The 19,108-nt window shown below is 27.9% G+C and overlaps 1 protein-coding gene across 1 annotated transcript; it reads right to left on the bottom strand.

Annotated features, from left to right (window-relative positions):
- Positions 1 to 12,236: 12,236 nt before the first annotated feature.
- LOC137810564 (ubiquitin-ribosomal protein eS31 fusion protein) lies at positions 12,237 to 12,910 on the bottom strand. The gene has a single exon (XM_068611908.1). The coding sequence runs from the start codon at positions 12,854 to 12,856 to the stop codon at positions 12,389 to 12,391; it is 468 nt and encodes a 155-aa protein (XP_068468009.1). The 5' UTR covers positions 12,857 to 12,910; the 3' UTR covers positions 12,237 to 12,388.
- Between the last annotated feature and the right edge of the window lie 6,198 nt (positions 12,911 to 19,108).

Raw genomic sequence — 19,108 nt, 5'->3', positions numbered from 1 at the left:
TCAACATGGGCTTAGTGACTCATAAGTACATTTTTTTTTTCTTAACCCTTTTAATTTAGTATGATGTATTGAGAATGTTGTTCTTTATTTGAGTCTGATATTTTAAAAGTGAACCAATACTGTTACCAATGAATCTTCTTTATTCTACTTAACAGGAGTATGACGATTGATTTTCTTTGAGTGCAGTGTTAAGTTAATATTAGATTATTCCATAATTTTTTATAAAACTATACTCATGCAGTTTTACAATAGTTACTCTTTTTATTCATGAATTCTGTTCTCATTAAATTATCCTATTTTTTATTTATTTTGTGACCGAAATTTGGCAAAGCATTGTCTTCAAGATCAGTTTGGTTTGGGGTATTCTGCCAGTCATAAAGGATATATGTGTTTATCTTCAACTGACAGAATCTTTATTTCTAAAGATGACATTTTTAATGAGCATAGTTTCGATATCCTCATCTTTTTTCAACCACTTCCACATTAATTCCCCTTTGGTTTCTACGTATATTCCTGAAATATTTCATCCTAATCCTATTGTTCCTGCAACTCCACAAGTGACTCAATCAAATCCAAAACTGTAAAATAATCTCTTCAAGACTCTTAATGGTTTGCTGCTATGAGTACTAAATAGTTTTATGTATGGAGAAATTTGGTATTCTTTTTTGTATTTTTTATCTTTACATAATAAAATTCCAGTATCAGTGTTTGCTATCAGCTTGCAATTTGTTTCTTTACATTTATCCTGTCTGCTTTTCTCACTTATTCAGCTTCTCTCTAATTCTTTTATGTGTCTTTGTTCCAAAAAGATATATGCTTGAATCTGCATTGTACAATCTTTAGTTATCAATTCTCCGATTGAATTCTACTTATTAATTTATTGCTATTTATTCTGCTGCTGACTATACAACTGTTTCAATATGGCAAAATATGCATACGGAAGTTCACTCATGCACACGTGGACTCTGTAACCATATAAGAAAAGGTATGGCCTCGTGTTTTTAATGATTGATCCATGACTGCTATGCTTCCATAAGCGTATACATCCTATGATAGACTTGAATATGTATTTTCTCTTTTGAAGATTGGAAAAGAAACTCGTTAAAATGCCCTATCCAAATAAAATGTAAATTTACGAAGATGTATTTCCAACTTGGAGGAAACTTATTTTCATTTAGTCAATATTGCTTTCTAATTTCAATTACTTAATCAGTAATGGGCTTCTTTCTAGCTCCTCTATGAAAATATTTTGTTGTAGATACTAACGCTGTGTTTGGCCATCATTAATTTAAAAGTTCATATCGACTGTGTGTTGTATATAAAATTTCTTGGGTTGTAAACTTTATGCTATAACCATCATGGTGATCTTGCCTTCTTTGTTTTAGTATATACCTTTAAGCTTTTTTAAAAAGTAATTGCTTATTTTAACTAGTTCTGAGAGAAATTTTTAATTCCAAAAATTAATCATTCCTAAACATGCAGTTAGTTTGGCATTTAACTAGTCATGTATGTTTTGCAGCTAAGGAAATACTTGATGAACTTGAAGGTCTATTGGGGGATGTAACAAGTGCTATTCAGACTACAGATGGAAAATTATTAGCCTTCTCTGGTCTGGATTTTGATGTTGGATTAAATGACCAAGCAATCTATAATGATTTGGTAATATTATTACTTATTTGGGAAGAATTTCTAATTTAATTGCTAACTTTTTTCTCCAAATGTTCCTTTGATTGAGTTTCTTCCCCTGCTCCCCCCTTCCCCCAAGAAAAAGCAACCCCAGCAGTTGATACTTCTTATTGGAGTTGCAATGATGATAGAGTGTTATGTGAAGCTTGTTATTATAATCTTTACAAATAAAACCTGTTAAATAGAATTTGTTATCTGCTCCTCTACCAAGTTCACTGACCTCTTTCTCTTCTTGGTTGGGAAGTTGTACTCCACTAAATTCAAGAATCATTTGCATGATATAAATATAGTAGTGGAAATTATGGAATCCCTGCTTACTAGAACAGCAATTACACCTTTACTCAGGAGGAAAAGGATGCTTTGTCTGATTCTCAAAGTCCTGATATCACACATTTGGCCATGGTAATGGCTTTCATATATAGCATGGTAAAGCAAGACTATTTGATGCAGGTAATGAATGATGTGTTTTTGTGAGCTTAAAGTGAGTGAAAATGAAGAATCCTTAAAATGTTTGCCTATTCTTGCAGGAAAAGATTGTGTCTGCTTTAGATCTGAGGATGTCATCAGAAGAACTAGAAAGCTACTGCCAAATGTGGTCTTTGCGCCCCTTCATAAATGATGAGATCGTGAATGGAGCTTGGGAACATATTCATTGAACATTCTTTTGTTTCTTATTTTAAGTATACAAAATTAGTTATCATTGAGTTCGATAGAATTGTATAATGCTATAAAACCATCCTTACTTTTCTAGATTTTCACTTTATTTTTACATTCCTCTGTCTCCTCCCCCTTATAAAAGCATCTAGTTTTTTCACTTGTTTGAAGAAGAGAAACTATATTATCAAATAGTGTTTGTCTCTTATTATTTTTAATTTATTTTTTCTTAAAATAATAAAAATATAAACCTACACAAAATTATGTCATTGCATAACAGGGGTACATGCACCAGTTCTCACAATGTAGGCAAGAACTACATAGGACTTTTTATGCAAATCCCAATGGATTAAGATTTCAGCATTTCAAAAACATGATATTATTTGAACAATGGTAACAACAAAAGTGAGAAAATCCTTAACACTTACAAATACGATTATTATTTTAATTTAACTTATTAGAGACACTAATTAATCAATTACTATCGTACACAATATTCATATGATTAAATGTGTTTTTAATATATATAACAAATTTTAAAAATACAAAATTGATTTTTATTTAAAAAAAGGTTGACGGGCCAATGATGGACTTGGTCAAAAAATGGTACCCATTTTGCTACCTGTAATTTCTTTTTATTTAAATATTGCATGTTTTTTAAGTAGCCTAGATCACTTTAATAGTTTTATGTTTCCCAAACCATAATGATAATTAATGGAACAAATCTCACTTTACTGAGTATTTTTTTTTTAATTAAGTTAGACTTAAATTTGATTACTTTAATATGGCACCAGAGTCATTTCTTAATGATATTTGAGTAATTATGAGTATCTATTTGTCACCTACTATTGGATCCTTTCCATGCTCGATGTCTTCAACGTGAATGCTCGATATCCTCGACATTAGGGATGTATGTTGAAAAACTCACATCGAAAAGAGATATAATCAAATTATAATGTATAAGTGAGTGCAAACCGCACCTTATTAAATTAGTTTTTGTAAAGTTGAATTAACTTAAATTTCATTACTTTAATATGATATATGAGCCACTAAGATTATATCCCAGTTAAGATTAGTTGGGCCTATCGTGCCACCCGCCATTGGGTCTCATTCTATTATCATACTTGATGCCTTTGATATCAGGAAGTGTGTTAGAAATCTCACGTCAAGTAAAGATATGAACAAATTATAATATTAAAGTGATGAATCGTGGGCTAAGACCAACTTCCTCTACTTAACATTAAGGAAAATTATTCCTCCACTTCCATACCCCCCCTGCATCTTCATATTAATTGTGAAAAGTCGGTTGTAACCTTTTTTAAAAAATTTAAATAACTCTAATCCCTTTTTAAATAACCTAAGATGCACCTCCATACATCTCTTCTAAATGCAATACTTCTATTCTTCTCTAGTCGTAGCATTTGAGAGATGTCGGTTCCATCATTTAAGCGTGTATGAGAGGGTTGACGAGAATATTCATTGTATCCGAAGTTCCTTAGTGCAAAGTTTTTTTTAGTTTTGTACTCCATTTTTGTACTTCCCTGGTTCTTTTTCTGGGTTTTGTGACTTCCAAAAAAATGAAAAAAAAAATTAACGAAAACATAACAAAACTTATCTCAAGCACCATTGTTTGCCATCAGCCACCACAAGCAACCATCACCACTTGAAAATGAAGAAAAAGACATAACACTCTCCACCATAAGGGTATTGTTGGAATTATAAAAAAAAAGTATGGAGGTGCAGGGAAAATGTATGGAGATGTAGGGAGAATTTTCCTAACATCAATGGTAAAGAAAATGGACTTCAAAATTTATTTAGTCCAACTACTTAAACTCCAACCCATTAATTATTCTTCTAAATCATGTTAATTTTGACTTGTTATATGTTATCTTCAAATTGGAATCATTATTCATCAACATGTAGAGGGTTATTTCTTCCTCCATGCACATGGTTTCTTCATGCACCTCCATGTGTTGGAAAAGTCTAAAATGACCATGTTTTAGACTTTTATATTGTAAAATTCATAAACATGTTCTAGATTGTACAATCTAAAATACATTTTTATATATAAAAATATAATTCAAATTTTTGGATTACAGCCTAAAATTGTACATTCAGAATATATTTCTAGATTACACAATTTAGAAACATATTTTGAATTGTACAATCTATAATATATTTTTGAATTATACAATTTGAAATATATTTTATTAATTTTGGATTGAACAATCAAGAATAAGTATTCAGATTATGCAATTCAAAATGCTTTCAATTCAATGATAATTTAAATTTTCTCACACATATGGAGGTGCAAGAAGAAAGTATAGGGTGCTAAAAGAAATTATTGTATACAAAATAACATTAGATGATATATCTTCATGGGCTTATCATTAAAACCATAAATGATTATATTTTTTCCAAACTTGTTACATAGAATTTGTATTGTACAACTTTAATAGATTTAGAATATGCTAAGTAAGCTTTATTCAAAAATTGTTTTAGGTAGTACTTATCTATTTCCTTCACTTATCTTTCACTTTTTTTTTATCATTGTATAAAACATCTATTTTATATGAACATATAAGGGAAACAATGACCATGAGTCTAAACAAAGATAAACATACTTCTTACTAACTTGAGAAAATAAAGAAAAAGATATAGATTATCCTCATATTTATATATAAGATATATGTGATAAAGTGATGAGAATATGAGGAAAATAACTATATGTGATAAATTGAAATAACTATATGTGATAAATTGAAACAAAATTAACTACAATATTCATATCCTAAATGAAATATTAACAAACTCAATGTGGCATGGTAGCTTTCCATGAAATGTTACGAATTTTAATCTTCCAGCGACATGGTATGCATTATGATTACTTACGAATGTTCCCTTTACCTAAAAGTATTGGTCAAAAATATTTAAATGTTAGATTTCTTCTTTAATTACAAATTTCAAACAACAATAATTACATAAATATATATACTTTTAATACAAAAATTATTCTTTATTTGAAACTAATTCTAGAAATATATCAATAAACAAAGGATATCTAAACAATTATTTTTATTTTTATTAAAAATCTTCCAAATTTCATAATAGTAATATTTCGATCAATTAATCAAACACACAATTTTGTTTTGTTTCAGTCACATCAATCATATTATCTACTATCTTTCCAATCAAATCTACTCATTTTCCACTAACTTTTCCAGCATTCAAACAACATAATTTTTCACTCTCTTTTCCCTTTATGTCCTTCCCTTTCCACTTCCACCCTCATCCAAAACCTCATACTTTCAATTTCATCATTATGTTCACTTCCTTATTCTATAGACTGTTATTGATTATGAAAAGATAGACAAAGTGGTTTGACGTTACATAGTGATATATTATGAATGATATGTATTCTCAAACGGGATTAAAATCAAGAGAATTATTGGAACTCCTCTACCTCCTCAATCGATCGGTTAGCACTCCTTCTATTCATCTCCAAGTGAGCTCCTTCCTCTCCTCTTCTCACTCCGCCTCTCCACAAAGTCCAGACTCGGATGATACTTGTAAAAGGCACTCTGATGCTCAAGTCAGAATTTAGTATTTGACACTAGATACTTTGGGCATCATATAATGACATACCTGGTTCTTGGATTTTGTACCTATTTATATGGTTGTCATGGCCCTTTCTTATTGGGCCAAGTAGTTGGGTCATGTTTAGAAGTGCATTACCCAACTCTTAATTGCTGATTAGCATCACTAATCTTGTTTAAGCATAATAGTTTTTGTGGTGTCAGTCGACATAATGATCGGCGGGTGCAGAGTCATAGTCTCGGTCGTACAAACCCTGTCGGTACAATATGATAGGATAAAACAGGTTTTCTAAACATCTCTATTTTTGGATGTGTTTTTAACTATAGAACTAAATTTTAGTTACATTTTTTGTTTTTATTAAATGCATGGAATTTATTTTAAAATACAATATATTTATTATATAAGTTTAGTTTGATAAAAACAAAAAAATAAAAATAAATAATTTTGATTGACATGTTAGCTATTATTGGAGAAACATTTCACTATATCAAAACAAACATTAAGAGCACTTTCAATTGGTTTCTCAAAACAGTTGTGCAAAGAAACAAACAAATAGAACAAGTATATAAAGTAAAAAAAATGTAGAATACCAAAGAAGTCTTTGTGTTACTATTTAGATTTCATTGATATTAGGTTATTCTTTTGAGAATAAATTTAATATTATTAATAAAAATAAATTTTATAATATATAAAAGAAAGTAATTTTATGTATCATATTTGAATAATAATAATAATAATAATAATATAATGTAATTATGATAGAAAAAAAGACTATAAAATTTTGTATATTAATTTCAATTATATTTTTTTTAGAATAATTTGATATAATGTAATGTGTAAATTTTCGAACATATTAATTAAATAAATAAATATTCTGTGTAAATAATTCAATATTTTTTAAAATATAAATAATTTAAATTTTTAAATAAAAAAATTTTAAATGTAATAAGTGTAGTCATTATTAGATTGTTCACCTCGAGATTGCAACAATCTTTATTTCATTAATAATGAGTTTTATGTTCTTTTATGTAGAGTATGCAGACGTAGTACTAATTTTAATATGTGACTTTATCTTAACTTTGAGTTGAATTAGATCTAGTCTTAATATTTTGTATTAAGGTGAGTTTCATAACTCGTTAAAAGAAATAAAATATCACTCCTATTAATAAAAATTATTTTTACTAAATATGATTATAAAATATAGTTGTTTTAATGTATGAAATAAAATTTATAAAAAAGTTTAAAAAAAATCATAATTATCTTATGTATTATTCAATATTGTAATATAACAAATTTTCTAACTCATAAATCATGAAAAAATTCACTTAGATACAGTCAATATAATTATTTTGAAAGATAATACTTGTGTATACCGAAACAAAATTTTAGAGAAAATTTTACCATTTTTGTAACAAAATTGTAATATATTTATTATATAATTTAATTTTTAATATATAAATATATTAATTATGATGTTGTCTCAAATTTATCCATAAAAATTAAAATCTTAAATAATTTGTAATAAATAGTAAGATATATATAATTATTTATCTAAAACTATATTCAGACACTAAATTTAAAAATTTAAAGTTGATGATTTAAATACTTTATATAAGTAAGTAAAATATGTTAATCACATAAAAATTATTTAAATTTTCCATACAAAAATCAGTGAAATATTTATGGTAAAGTAAATTTTATTTTATTTTATAAAAATAATTTTGATATTTGTGTGGTGTAAGTCGTATATTTTGTTTCATAAATTAAACTTAAATTTTACTTTCTATTTTTTTTAAATCTTATTTATCCATTTTAAAATAATATTGATAAAATATATAAGTTAGTTAATTGAAACTAAAAATACTACAATAACAACTAGAAAATAGATATCAATTTGATTTGAAATTAATTTTTCAGTCTATTAATTAAATAAAAAATATTATATATATATTATTTATTCACATGTTTTATTTTATATATAAATTTATAGAAAATATATATACATGTGTGAAAGAAATTATATAACATTACATTGATATCAAGGTGAAATATGTTTTCAATCTTTATAAACATGTTAAAATCTAACTGAGTTTAATCTTTGTACAATCTAATTCAAAAACATATCTTAATGGCGTCATTGATTTTCTGTTTTTGCCTTAACTCAATTCAGATTTCTTCTCATCATCATAGTGATTTTCTTCTTCACTACGTGCCATCACATAAAAAATCTTAAAATAAAAGAAGAAACAAAAAAAGTTATTCATTAAAAAAAACACATGAAGATATGTGATTCATCAACCATAATTATTGTACCTCAAAAATAATTTTTTTGAAGTTTTCTAAATTTTTTTAGTTACTCACTTCGAAACATAACACTTTTAATATCTTCACTTTCATAAAAAAAAAAAAAAAAAACCTACAAGACAGTCAGCATATAGTCTCATTCAACTTTAATTCATTTGACTTTCATTTTCAAAATACATTGCTTCAATTAATTTGATGTTACATTCAAGCCCAAATTGTGATTAAAAAATATGCATACAAATCACAAAAACTAATAGAATAACTAAAATTTGAGTGAATTAATTATCATTATTTTTACTTTATTAATTTTTTATATTTTTTTTCTTACTATAAAAGGATTAAGAGAATTCTAAAAAGGAGGAATAGCGCGGGAAGTGCAGCTTTGCGTATAAGTACGTGGATGTTATCGGGCAGTCGGGTAGGGAGGATCTTACGTTGATACAGGCAACCGGCCGACAACGCCCCGCGCAAGGCGTTGGGCGACTTAGGGTTTACTTCAACATCTCTATCAGAGGATTAGACATCCTCCCATGCTACGGTTCCCTGCGGTCCGAACCCGGTGCCGCATTAGGTTAGGGAGCTGGGCTTTTTTCGCTCCTCTCACATTCATTCGTTCGAGCTGCTTTGCTCCTCCGCATCCCAAAGCGCGCTGCCCTCCTAGGCGCGCAACACTAAGTAATCCAAGCCAACCCACATTACTGACTAACGGTGGATAATCATATTTCTCACAGAGGAACTGAAAGCCGATAACGCATGAGGGCCCTTCTAGTTCCCGTGGGAAGAATCTAGAGCTCTCTCTCACCCTCAGGTGGCTATCAAGAGGTTTGATCGCGCAGGGATTGACTGTACTCGAAATCCTTTTATCACTCAATTTGCAAGGCTGATTAAGGCACAAGAATTAGGTATATGCAGACCAAACTTTGTAGTGTTGACTGATCACAAGCAAAGAAGGAAGGTCTACCTGCAAAAGACTCTCTCATGCTTAAGTTAGCAAGGATTTATAACATTTGTGAGTAAGAGTATAAAGATTTTAGTATGTCCCCTTATTGAGAAAGTTATCGCCTATTTATAAGTCTAGTTGGACTCAAACCATTAAGAAAAATATTATCAAGAGATATAAAGGGATTTTATAATAGTAATCTATAATTATTAATAACCTATAACCAAGTTATGATCTAATTTATGTGTTTTAAATATAATATTAAACAAGCAATTATTAGTCTGAGTGTATTCGGTTATATTTGGGGTATGCAAGTCCTTCCGCTCGAAATTTGAAGATCAATTTAAAAGATGAACTAGCTCAACTTGATTTAGATAAGTCAACCTTTGTTTTCTTTGTTTTCAATTTTAAGTAATGTCCGTTAATTATTTCTGATAATTGTTTGAACTCGAATAATAACTTGATTGTTTGGTTCAAGTTAGATAAAATTTCTCGATATTCGCTTAAACTAAAATTGTGATTTAACCGTTTGGTTCAAATTTGATAAAAATAAATTATGTTCATTTGAACTCAGATTGTGAGACTTGACTGTTTTTTTTCGTTTGGATTGTGACCTTTTGGTTCAACTTAAATAATAGCTTATAATAAACTTATAAGCTTGAGGCATAAAAGTGTAATTGTCTAAAATAGAAAGGTATCTTCTTTTTTTAATTTATTAGTATTGAAATCTTGAGTTCTTACTTATGTTATCTTAATTGAAATGGGTGAAATTCATATAAAAGTTTATCCGAGTTAATAATAAAAATTGAAAGAATAAATGTTACAAGGAAATGTATCTTTCACCACATTTACCTCTATTTATATTTATAAAAGTGAATAAAAATACTATGCATATTAGATTTGAATTATCATAACTTTTTAGATTAATTTTATTTTATTATTATAAATCATAACTTTTTAGATAGTGTTTTTGCCTCCATCTAAAAAAAGAGTGCTTATAAAATAGAAAATTCAGAAGACAAAATCATTCCGAATCCAGAATTAATTTTTTACTTCCAAAATAGTAAATCCATAATTAATAAAATGTTTTTCATAAAGAACATTCTAAAGTGGTAGGACAGCCTTTCCAAGAAAGAGTCACGGACAATCGTTTCTGAAAATCTCCTATTTCAAAACGAACCTTACCCCTTTCTTTTTCTTTTCAGTTGTATACAACTTTAAGGATTATCAAAAGTATCATTTCCATTTTCAAAATCACCCACTAATCATCACAAAAACAATGGAAAGCATAAGCATATATGCATACATGTCTGATTATGTCCCTTGAAAGCACACTAAAATCACTAAAATCATCAGAAATACTAACTGCTTAATCTGAAAAGTGATAAAGATAATGGCAGAGAAGGGGACAAAACAAAAATGGCAGAGAAGAATAACGAAAATAACAAAGAAGAAGACGATGTACTTATGTTCTTAAAACTTCCTTAAGGGTGCACGAAGAAACACCTCTAGTACGAGGTTTACATAGGAATTGCCAAGCCTAATAAAAACATTAACCGTCAAAAGGGAAACATTAATGTTCATTCTATTATTTTCCTAAATTGATGCTTAATCTAAATCAATTGTCACAGGACTACAAACACCAAACGCAAATCAATTTTTTAAGGTGAAAGTATTTTAAAACAAAAAAAAAAGACAAATCAAAGATAAATAATACAGGACCTCAAACACCAAATTGTTTTCGTAACCAAAAAAAGCAACACAAAACTCTTATAGACCTATCTGTAATACATTTAAACAACCTTATTCAATTTGTAGTGACAAGAATAACAACAATAATATTGACGGCGTGAAACAACTTTTTCTCCTAGATCCAAATTACAAAACCCATATCTCCAGAAATTGAAGGAAAAAAAATTTTAGACACGTACATTAAATTAAAACTTTCTTATAATAAAATAGTATATTAAAATCATAATAACAAAAATAACGTTAATAAAATAATTCAATACTTAAAACTTGACATAACACAATAATGGCGACATACAATCAAAACCCTAAACTGAATTACAATTTAAACTTCATATCAAACAAAAGCTAAATATGGCCCATCTTGTTATATAAGATTCTTCGAACATTATGTTAACATCGTGCTTCATTTTGTTGAACACCGCATAACCAAATATCATAAGTTCAAGAATGCTATCAGTAAATTCATGAATTTTGTTTCAATCCAAAATAGACCCAACAATTACAAAAATCAATCAATATCACCCTAACAAGAATATAAAACAAATAATACCAAACAAATAATAATCAACCAAGAGCTTCAAACAAAATTTAATATACAAATAACAAAGCAAAATTATCATGTTCAAACCAAATTAGTTAATCATAACCAGAATTCAAATGTTTTAAGTACGTCCGACAAAATATACACTACAATCTTTTACACTTGCATTTTATAGAAACTTCGAAAATCAAGCGAATAAAAAATATCAAACGACGTTCTAAAGACTTTACAAGACTGCACCATTCTAAACATCCTTCCAGTCAATCAATAAAAACCAGAATGGGAACAACACAAAAAAACATCCCCAGTGGAACAATATCACTGAGTGACAAACACAACATCAATTAAGTAACATCATAACTACATTAAAAGAAAACAAAGACAGCAAATAATCTGGTTGTCTAATAAACCAGTTCCAATCCTGCATCAATTTTAAATTGAATATATCACCATAAATCAGTAAAATTTGGCAGAAAGCTTTAACTATATTCAAACAATCTGCAAAACCCACAAAACCACATCTGTGCAATATCAATTTAATATCAACATCAGAAAGAAAGAAACCAACTGTAAGAATCAGCACATACCGCAACTCACAACCATCACATGATGAACTGAAGATCAATTAATCAGAAACCTTAGTGACATACTCAGATTCTTCCACGATCCAAAAACCTACAACTTCCATTTTCTACATCACAGTCTCTATATCAAAGAACAATAAACTATCACACCAATTCAATCATAAACTACTTCACCAAATTAACAATATAGGAATGCGAATAATATATAATTCAAAAACGATAGAGTATTCATTAGAATTAAACCAAAACAGTCGCAACGCTAAACGAACAAAACATGAACCAAAACTTTAAAAACTAAAAATAATGATAAAAAAGCAAATCCGTTACAAATTAGGCACCAGCCTTCTGGTAGACATAAGTGAGGCCGCACTTGCCGCAATAGTGGCGATCGAAGTGGTTGGCCATGAACGTTCCAGCGCCGCACTCAGCGTTGGGGCACTCCTTGCGGAGCCTCTGCACCTTACCGGAGTCGTCAACCTTGTAGAACTGCAAGATGGCGAGCTTCACCTTCTTATGCTTGTGCTTGATCTTCTTAGGCTTGGTGTAGGTCTTCTTCTTGCGCTTCTTGGCACCACCGCGGAGACGGAGGACAAGGTGGAGGGTGGACTCCTTCTGGATGTTGTAGTCGGCGAGGGTGCGACCGTCCTCGAGCTGCTTTCCGGCGAAGATGAGACGCTGCTGATCCGGTGGGATTCCCTCCTTGTCCTGGATCTTGGCCTTGACATTGTCGATGGTGTCTGAAGACTCCACCTCAAGGGTGATAGTCTTCCCCGTGAGGGTTTTCACGAATATCTGCATTGCTGCGGGGAACTAGGGTTTCCAATGCAGGGTTTGTTCTGGGAAGGGGAGAATGAAGATATGGAAGGTTTATATAGTCGTATGAGTTAGGGTTTCTGTTGGACTTCTTTTCGGCCCAAACCTTGCTGGACCCAACCCATTAATGTTAAGCATTTCATCTCTTATTATTTGCACTCCACACTTTCCTTTTTTTTTTTTCTTATGCCCCTATTACTAACATTGTGGAAAAAAAATAATATAATCTGTTGTGTGAAATAAAAAAACGTGCTTTAAAATAATTATCTTCTTAACTGTATGTTTATTTTTTTTATTTACTATATTTTTTTCAAAAATAATTCTTCAATTATTTCATTTCAACACTAACAATAAATTTAGGTCGCTTTTGATGAGTAAAAAATATAAATTATTGTCAATTTTATATTCAATTTCTACTATATATAATTATTAATTAATAAATTCAAATTTAGTTTTTGTAAAATCTAGAATATATCAATACTTAATATTAGTCTTGTGGCTCTTTGAAAATATTGATCCATGTAAGGGTTACTGGGTTAGTGTACTTCTTAAACTTTAGAAAACAAATGTTATTGAAAAGAATAAAATTTCCAATTTATAAATGATATTTTTCTATGACATGAGAGTTATATTATAAATTATTTGTGAACAAAATTGTAATAAGGAACCTCCCATATAAATTTTATTTTGGTCATTTTTTCATTTAAAATTTTTTTAAGTTTAAAATATTATAAATAAGCTTCTAGTAGTATTTTGATATTCAAATAAAAAATAATATAATTATAAATAAAAATAAAAAGTAGAGGTACATTGCATATTAATCTGTTAACAACTAACAAGGAAAAATATTTTTATCTCTAAAATATTAAATGATTAAAATATTTTTTGGTGAATTATTATTCTGCCATTTTTTCCTTTTCATTAGTGAGTTACCACTGTTGTTATCGAAAGATAAAACATGATTTCAAAACATCTTCACTTTTGAATGTTTTTTGGTAAAATTAAGGTTTAACTAAATTGTTAAATTTCTTTATTAACATAAACCAAATACACATTCACTGCATGCATGCCTATTCACGTTATTATTAATTTAAAAGTGTATAATTTTATTATTTTTATTAATAATTAATTAAAAAATAATACAATATTCAAAATATACATAATTTTGTAAAAATAATATAAAAAGTATATAATTATTATTTTAAAAAAATATTTAATTATTTATCAAATAAATAAATAAATTTTTATTTATTAAAAGATACAATCATCGAATTAAAAATAAATATAAATCATTTTAATAATTCTTTAAATAATTAAATTTGTTTATATATATAACTATTTTAATTAAAAACATAATAATGTCTTCTTTATTAATAAGAATCTATCCAATTTAATTTTCTTATATAAAAATAGTAAGAATTTGTGTAGAAAAAAACCTTCTTTATTAATATTATTATGATAGACCAGCCAAACACATGCGTAGTTAAGTATCCAATTTTTGTTTTTATTTTTATTTATGTATAGTTATGTTTAATATTAAAAATTGAATAAAAGAGATTATATGTATCAATTATAAGTAAACAATCTATTTTATTAAAACTAAATATATCAATTAATTAAATATACAAATGAAAAAGAATATTTTAATAATTTTAGTGTCACCATTAATATTATCTGAACAAATACAAATATATGTTTTCATCATTTTCCATTAACCATCTCTTTCCTTTACATAATAAAGTCAATGGAAGAAATAAATAAATAAATAAACACTCTTGTTTTTATTTTTCTCTTTGTGCTTCCTTCCGTGAGTCTTCTTTATCCTTTTGGATTAATGACTTCTACTATTTCGTATCCAATAAGTATGAAACAAAACAGAAACATGTAAATAAGCTTAATAAAACATTTTTTTTTTAGTTTTAAAGGCTTAACAAAATTATCTTAGAAGACAACAAAAAAAAAACGAAGAATGGTTAATGCTTATAAAACAATAATTGTAGTGCTCTTATAAAAAAAACAAAAAGAACATTTGAGTCTTTAATAAAAAGAAAAAAAAAACAGGACTTAGGGAAAAAAGTGAAGAAATAAGCAAAAATATCGTGTGGATATCTCATACCCAAAAAAAACAAAATATAGTGTCTTATGAAAAAATAAATTGAGAAACTTACTCATTTGAGCAAAGTGAGTGATGGGAATTGGAGAAGAGAGCGTGTTGGAGAAATAGACAAATTTCATGCACTTGGTGATGACAACGGTAAACCAATACAAAAACTATATACAAAATCTTACATAAAAAATGCAATGCATGTAAAGAAGATAGAACAATTGGAACAAGCCAAGAAAAAAATACATATCCACGAAAAAGAGAAAAGGAAAAACATAATGAGAGTGACAATGAGAGCGTGTCTCGGGAGAAAAGGATGAAAGAAAATAGAGTGAAGCTTTAGATACATTAGTATTGTAACTGATCAGTTTAAGGGCAGTTAACACATTCGTATCCAAGAAGTTTGAGAACAAAACAAAAACATGTAAATAAGCATAATCAAACATTTATCTTTTTAGTTTTAAAAGACTTAAAAAAATATATATTTGAAACAAAAAAAAAAGAGTGGTGAATGGTTAATATTTATTAAACAATCCTTTTAGTGCTATTGGTAAGAAAAAAAAAACATTTGAGTGTTTAATAAAAAAAAATGATCTAGGGGAAAAATAATGAAGAATTAAGCAACCGAAGAGAGAAAAGAAGAAAAGGTGAGAAGGGAAGTGTGTGTCTAGAGGAGAAAAAAATGTGAGAGAAGAAAGTCTACATTATTATTCTAACTTATTATGACAACTAAGAGAGTTAAGGGATAAATTTATTTTTATTTTTTTGGAAAGAAGTGATAAATTTTGTATAGAAAGAAGTGAGAAGTGATTAAGAAAGTTATATTTGATTTTCAAATTATAAAATTATTAAAAAAATAAAAGTAAATATAAAAAAAATGACAAGAATATTCAAGATAATAATAAAAAAAACCTTTTTATTATATATTTTAAAATATTAATGTACTGGTAGGCTAAAACCGAGAGGTTTAGGCCGAGAACAACATTGAGTAAACAATGGAAAAAGGTTGAAACCGAGAGGTTTAAACCGAAACCTGAAAGGATAATAAAAATCATAATAAAGCCCAATTTAAATAAGGAACTTGCACAAGGGGGTGTAAAAGTAATAAAAAGGTGTGAGAAGAAAGTCCAAAAGTACTGTAGAAGGCCCATCAACGAAACCCTATAAATAGGAGGTCCGCACAAGAAAAAGGTAAGAGTGATTTTATCTGATGAACGTTAAACCTTTTCTGACTTTGACATCGGAGCGACTTGCAGGTACCCCCCACCTGTTGTGAGGAGAAGCCGAGAGCACCAGCCGAGAGGAGAAGCCAAGAGTTTTCATCAAGGAGAGAAGTACCCGGCCCAAGATAGTATTCAGCCCAAGATTGAAGGATTAGTCTTGATTAACCCATTTCAAGTGTTCTTGGTCCTTGTTGTAAGAACAATTAATATAAAAACATAATAGGAAAGTAAATGTATATATATATATATATAATTTTTGTTTCCTTTTTAGTCAATTAATTTGATGTCTACAAATTACAGAATCCTCTGAGTAGTGGCCTCAATTTAAATTTCTCTATTTTTAAACTCAAATAAATTTAAATCCTCAATTTATCTTCTTCTAATACTCTTAATTTTCATTTAATTACAAAAACTATTTTTTTACTAATTGATACATATTTTAAATATATAAACTAAAAATATGGTGTATTTCAGTAAGATTAGTTTTGGTTCCAATATAATATTTCACTTTCTTCATAAAAAGATTTAAGAGTGTACAGTAGTACATAATTTGCTGACTTTATGTGATAAAAAAAATCTATCAAGGGTTGTTTTTGAGTTTGCATAACTATGATAAAATATAAAATAGACACTAAGGGTAAGTTTGTATCTTACGACAGAAAGTTAGAAAATTGAGAAGCAAAGAAATACCTAAAATGTTCGTAAATTAAGAAATAAAATACATAAATCTTGGTAAAATAGTTACAGTTTTCTTTCTTCGCATATTTGTGAATATTTGTGAATGTAATTAAAAATATATATTATAATATAAATAATAATAATAATAATTATTAAAAACTTAATATAAATAATAACTAGAATTAAAATAATTAAAATAATAAACTTAATAATAATAAATTTATGAAATAATAACTAGAATTAAAAAATTATAAATAATAATCAATATTGATAAAAATAAATAATAGTAAAATTAAAATTAAAATTAATTTATAATATATATTTTATAATTATTAAAAATTTACATCATTATTAAAGTCAATTTTTTTACATAATTATCACATCATTCACAAAATTCAATAAACTTTTCTCATAAATCTACTCTAACATATCCTTAATACAAACAACCTCACTTTCCTCTCAAATCACTTTAAGGCCCCGTTTGGATCCAGGGGTGGTACTGTTGTCGACGACGGAAGTCACAACACCACCCCGTTTGGATCCATGCATTGTTGCGGGTGAGGGTGGAAGGAAAGAGAAAGTTGAGTGAATTATGCTTCTCCTCAAAGATGAAGAGAAAGTTGCACTGTAGAGTGGGAGTGCCAAGTCATCCACACGAACTTACAATGTTGCCCTTGCTTTTGTGCTGGAATTAAGAAGAACAGTGGCCCTGCATGCATGCCACATGAAACCATGAGATTCCTGACTTGGCTCAGGAATCGTTTGACCGTGTGTGAAACTGTGAAAGGTGAGTGAATGCAGTGGGTGAGGTAGGTGGGTGTGGAATGAAGCTGGCTATATAACACGAAGCATGAAGGTGGTTCCTCCATTCATAGAAAAGCAAAGAAAGCGAGCCATCAGAGAGTGCAGTGTAGTGTGGTTGGAGAGATTCGTAAGCCATCATAGTTTGTGTTAGGGGCTTGAGTTACATATAGCTTGTTCATCTCACGTCCTGGGTTCATCTCTGTGATTCATCTGGGTTCATCTGTGGGTTCGTCTGAGGTGAGAGCGTGTCTTCGAATGGTGCATAATCGATTATGGCTGAATTAGAACTGGTCAGATAATCGATTATGGTGAAGATAATCGATTAAGCAAAGTTAGTCATCTATTATCTGTAAAAATTTCAAGCCATAATCGATTATGTTCTAAATTTTTTGAAATTCTGTGTTTCTTATTTTGTTTTATGTGGTTTTCAGGCACTGGTGTTCTTCATCCTATCAGTCATCCTATTGTGATGTTCTTGCTTATCTTCAGGTTTTTAAATTTTTTATGTAAAGTTATTTTTTTTATTTCTATTTTATATTTATGTTTGGATGATTATGGTTTTGTAATATAATTTGTTTAGAATTTAGTTTAGTTAATTATGTTAAGGAGTTAGTAAATTAATGTTGGTTGTAATATAACTTGTTTAGACTTTAGTTTAGTTAATTATGTTAAGGAGTTAGTAAATTAATTCCTTTATTTGATTTATTGTTTTAATTTTTGTAGATAGTTATAATTTTTATAAGATTTAAAAAAAAATATTTATTTGTATGAATTGAATGATTTACATAATGGAAACAAAAAATTTGTAAAGTTTAGGTTTTTGATTATAGTAAACATAAATTATTAATGTTATAATTAAATCAAATAAAAAAAAATGTTGTAGTGATTAAAGAAAACTGAAAAAGTTTAGTTAAATATTGTTTATAAGAGAATAGATTTATTTATTTAAAATGATTGGACAAAAATTATTAATATTATCATTAAAAATATTAAAAAAAATGTTTTAGTTATTTTTGTTATAAGATTTAATTGTTTATAAGAAAAAAATTAATGTTTTTAAAATGAATATTTTAACAATTGGAAATAGAAATTTGTAATTTGTAGATTTTTTAAAAAATAATTGATATTTTAGAAGTTGTATTTTTAATTGATATTTTAATAATAAATGTACAAAGTAATTTTTTGTTTAAAAATGAATTGTTTATAAAAAAGATTTACAAAATTTAATTTAGACAGAATGGAATTCAAAATTTTAAAAATATTTTTATAGGGTTTTATTTTTGTAGATTTAACATAATTTATTAATGTTATAATTAAAAACATTATAAAAATGTTGTAGTAATTAAAAAAAACAGTCAAAGTTTTGAGTAAAAATATGATTTTGACTTAATTTTTTTTAATTTGTATTTCACATTAATTATTGGTGTT

The sequence above is a fragment of the Phaseolus vulgaris genome, chromosome 2 (assembly GCF_000499845.2).
Source record: "Phaseolus vulgaris cultivar G19833 chromosome 2, P. vulgaris v2.0, whole genome shotgun sequence".
Lineage (NCBI taxonomy): Eukaryota > Viridiplantae > Streptophyta > Magnoliopsida > Fabales > Fabaceae > Phaseolus > Phaseolus vulgaris.
Note: the sequence above shows the minus strand (reverse complement) of the source record. Positions and strands in the feature narration are given on the sequence as shown.

Coding starts and splice junctions, on each gene's coding strand:
- LOC137810564 (XM_068611908.1), bottom strand. CDS start 12,856: ATGCAGATATTCGTGAAAACCCTCACGGGGAAGACTATCACCCTTGAG.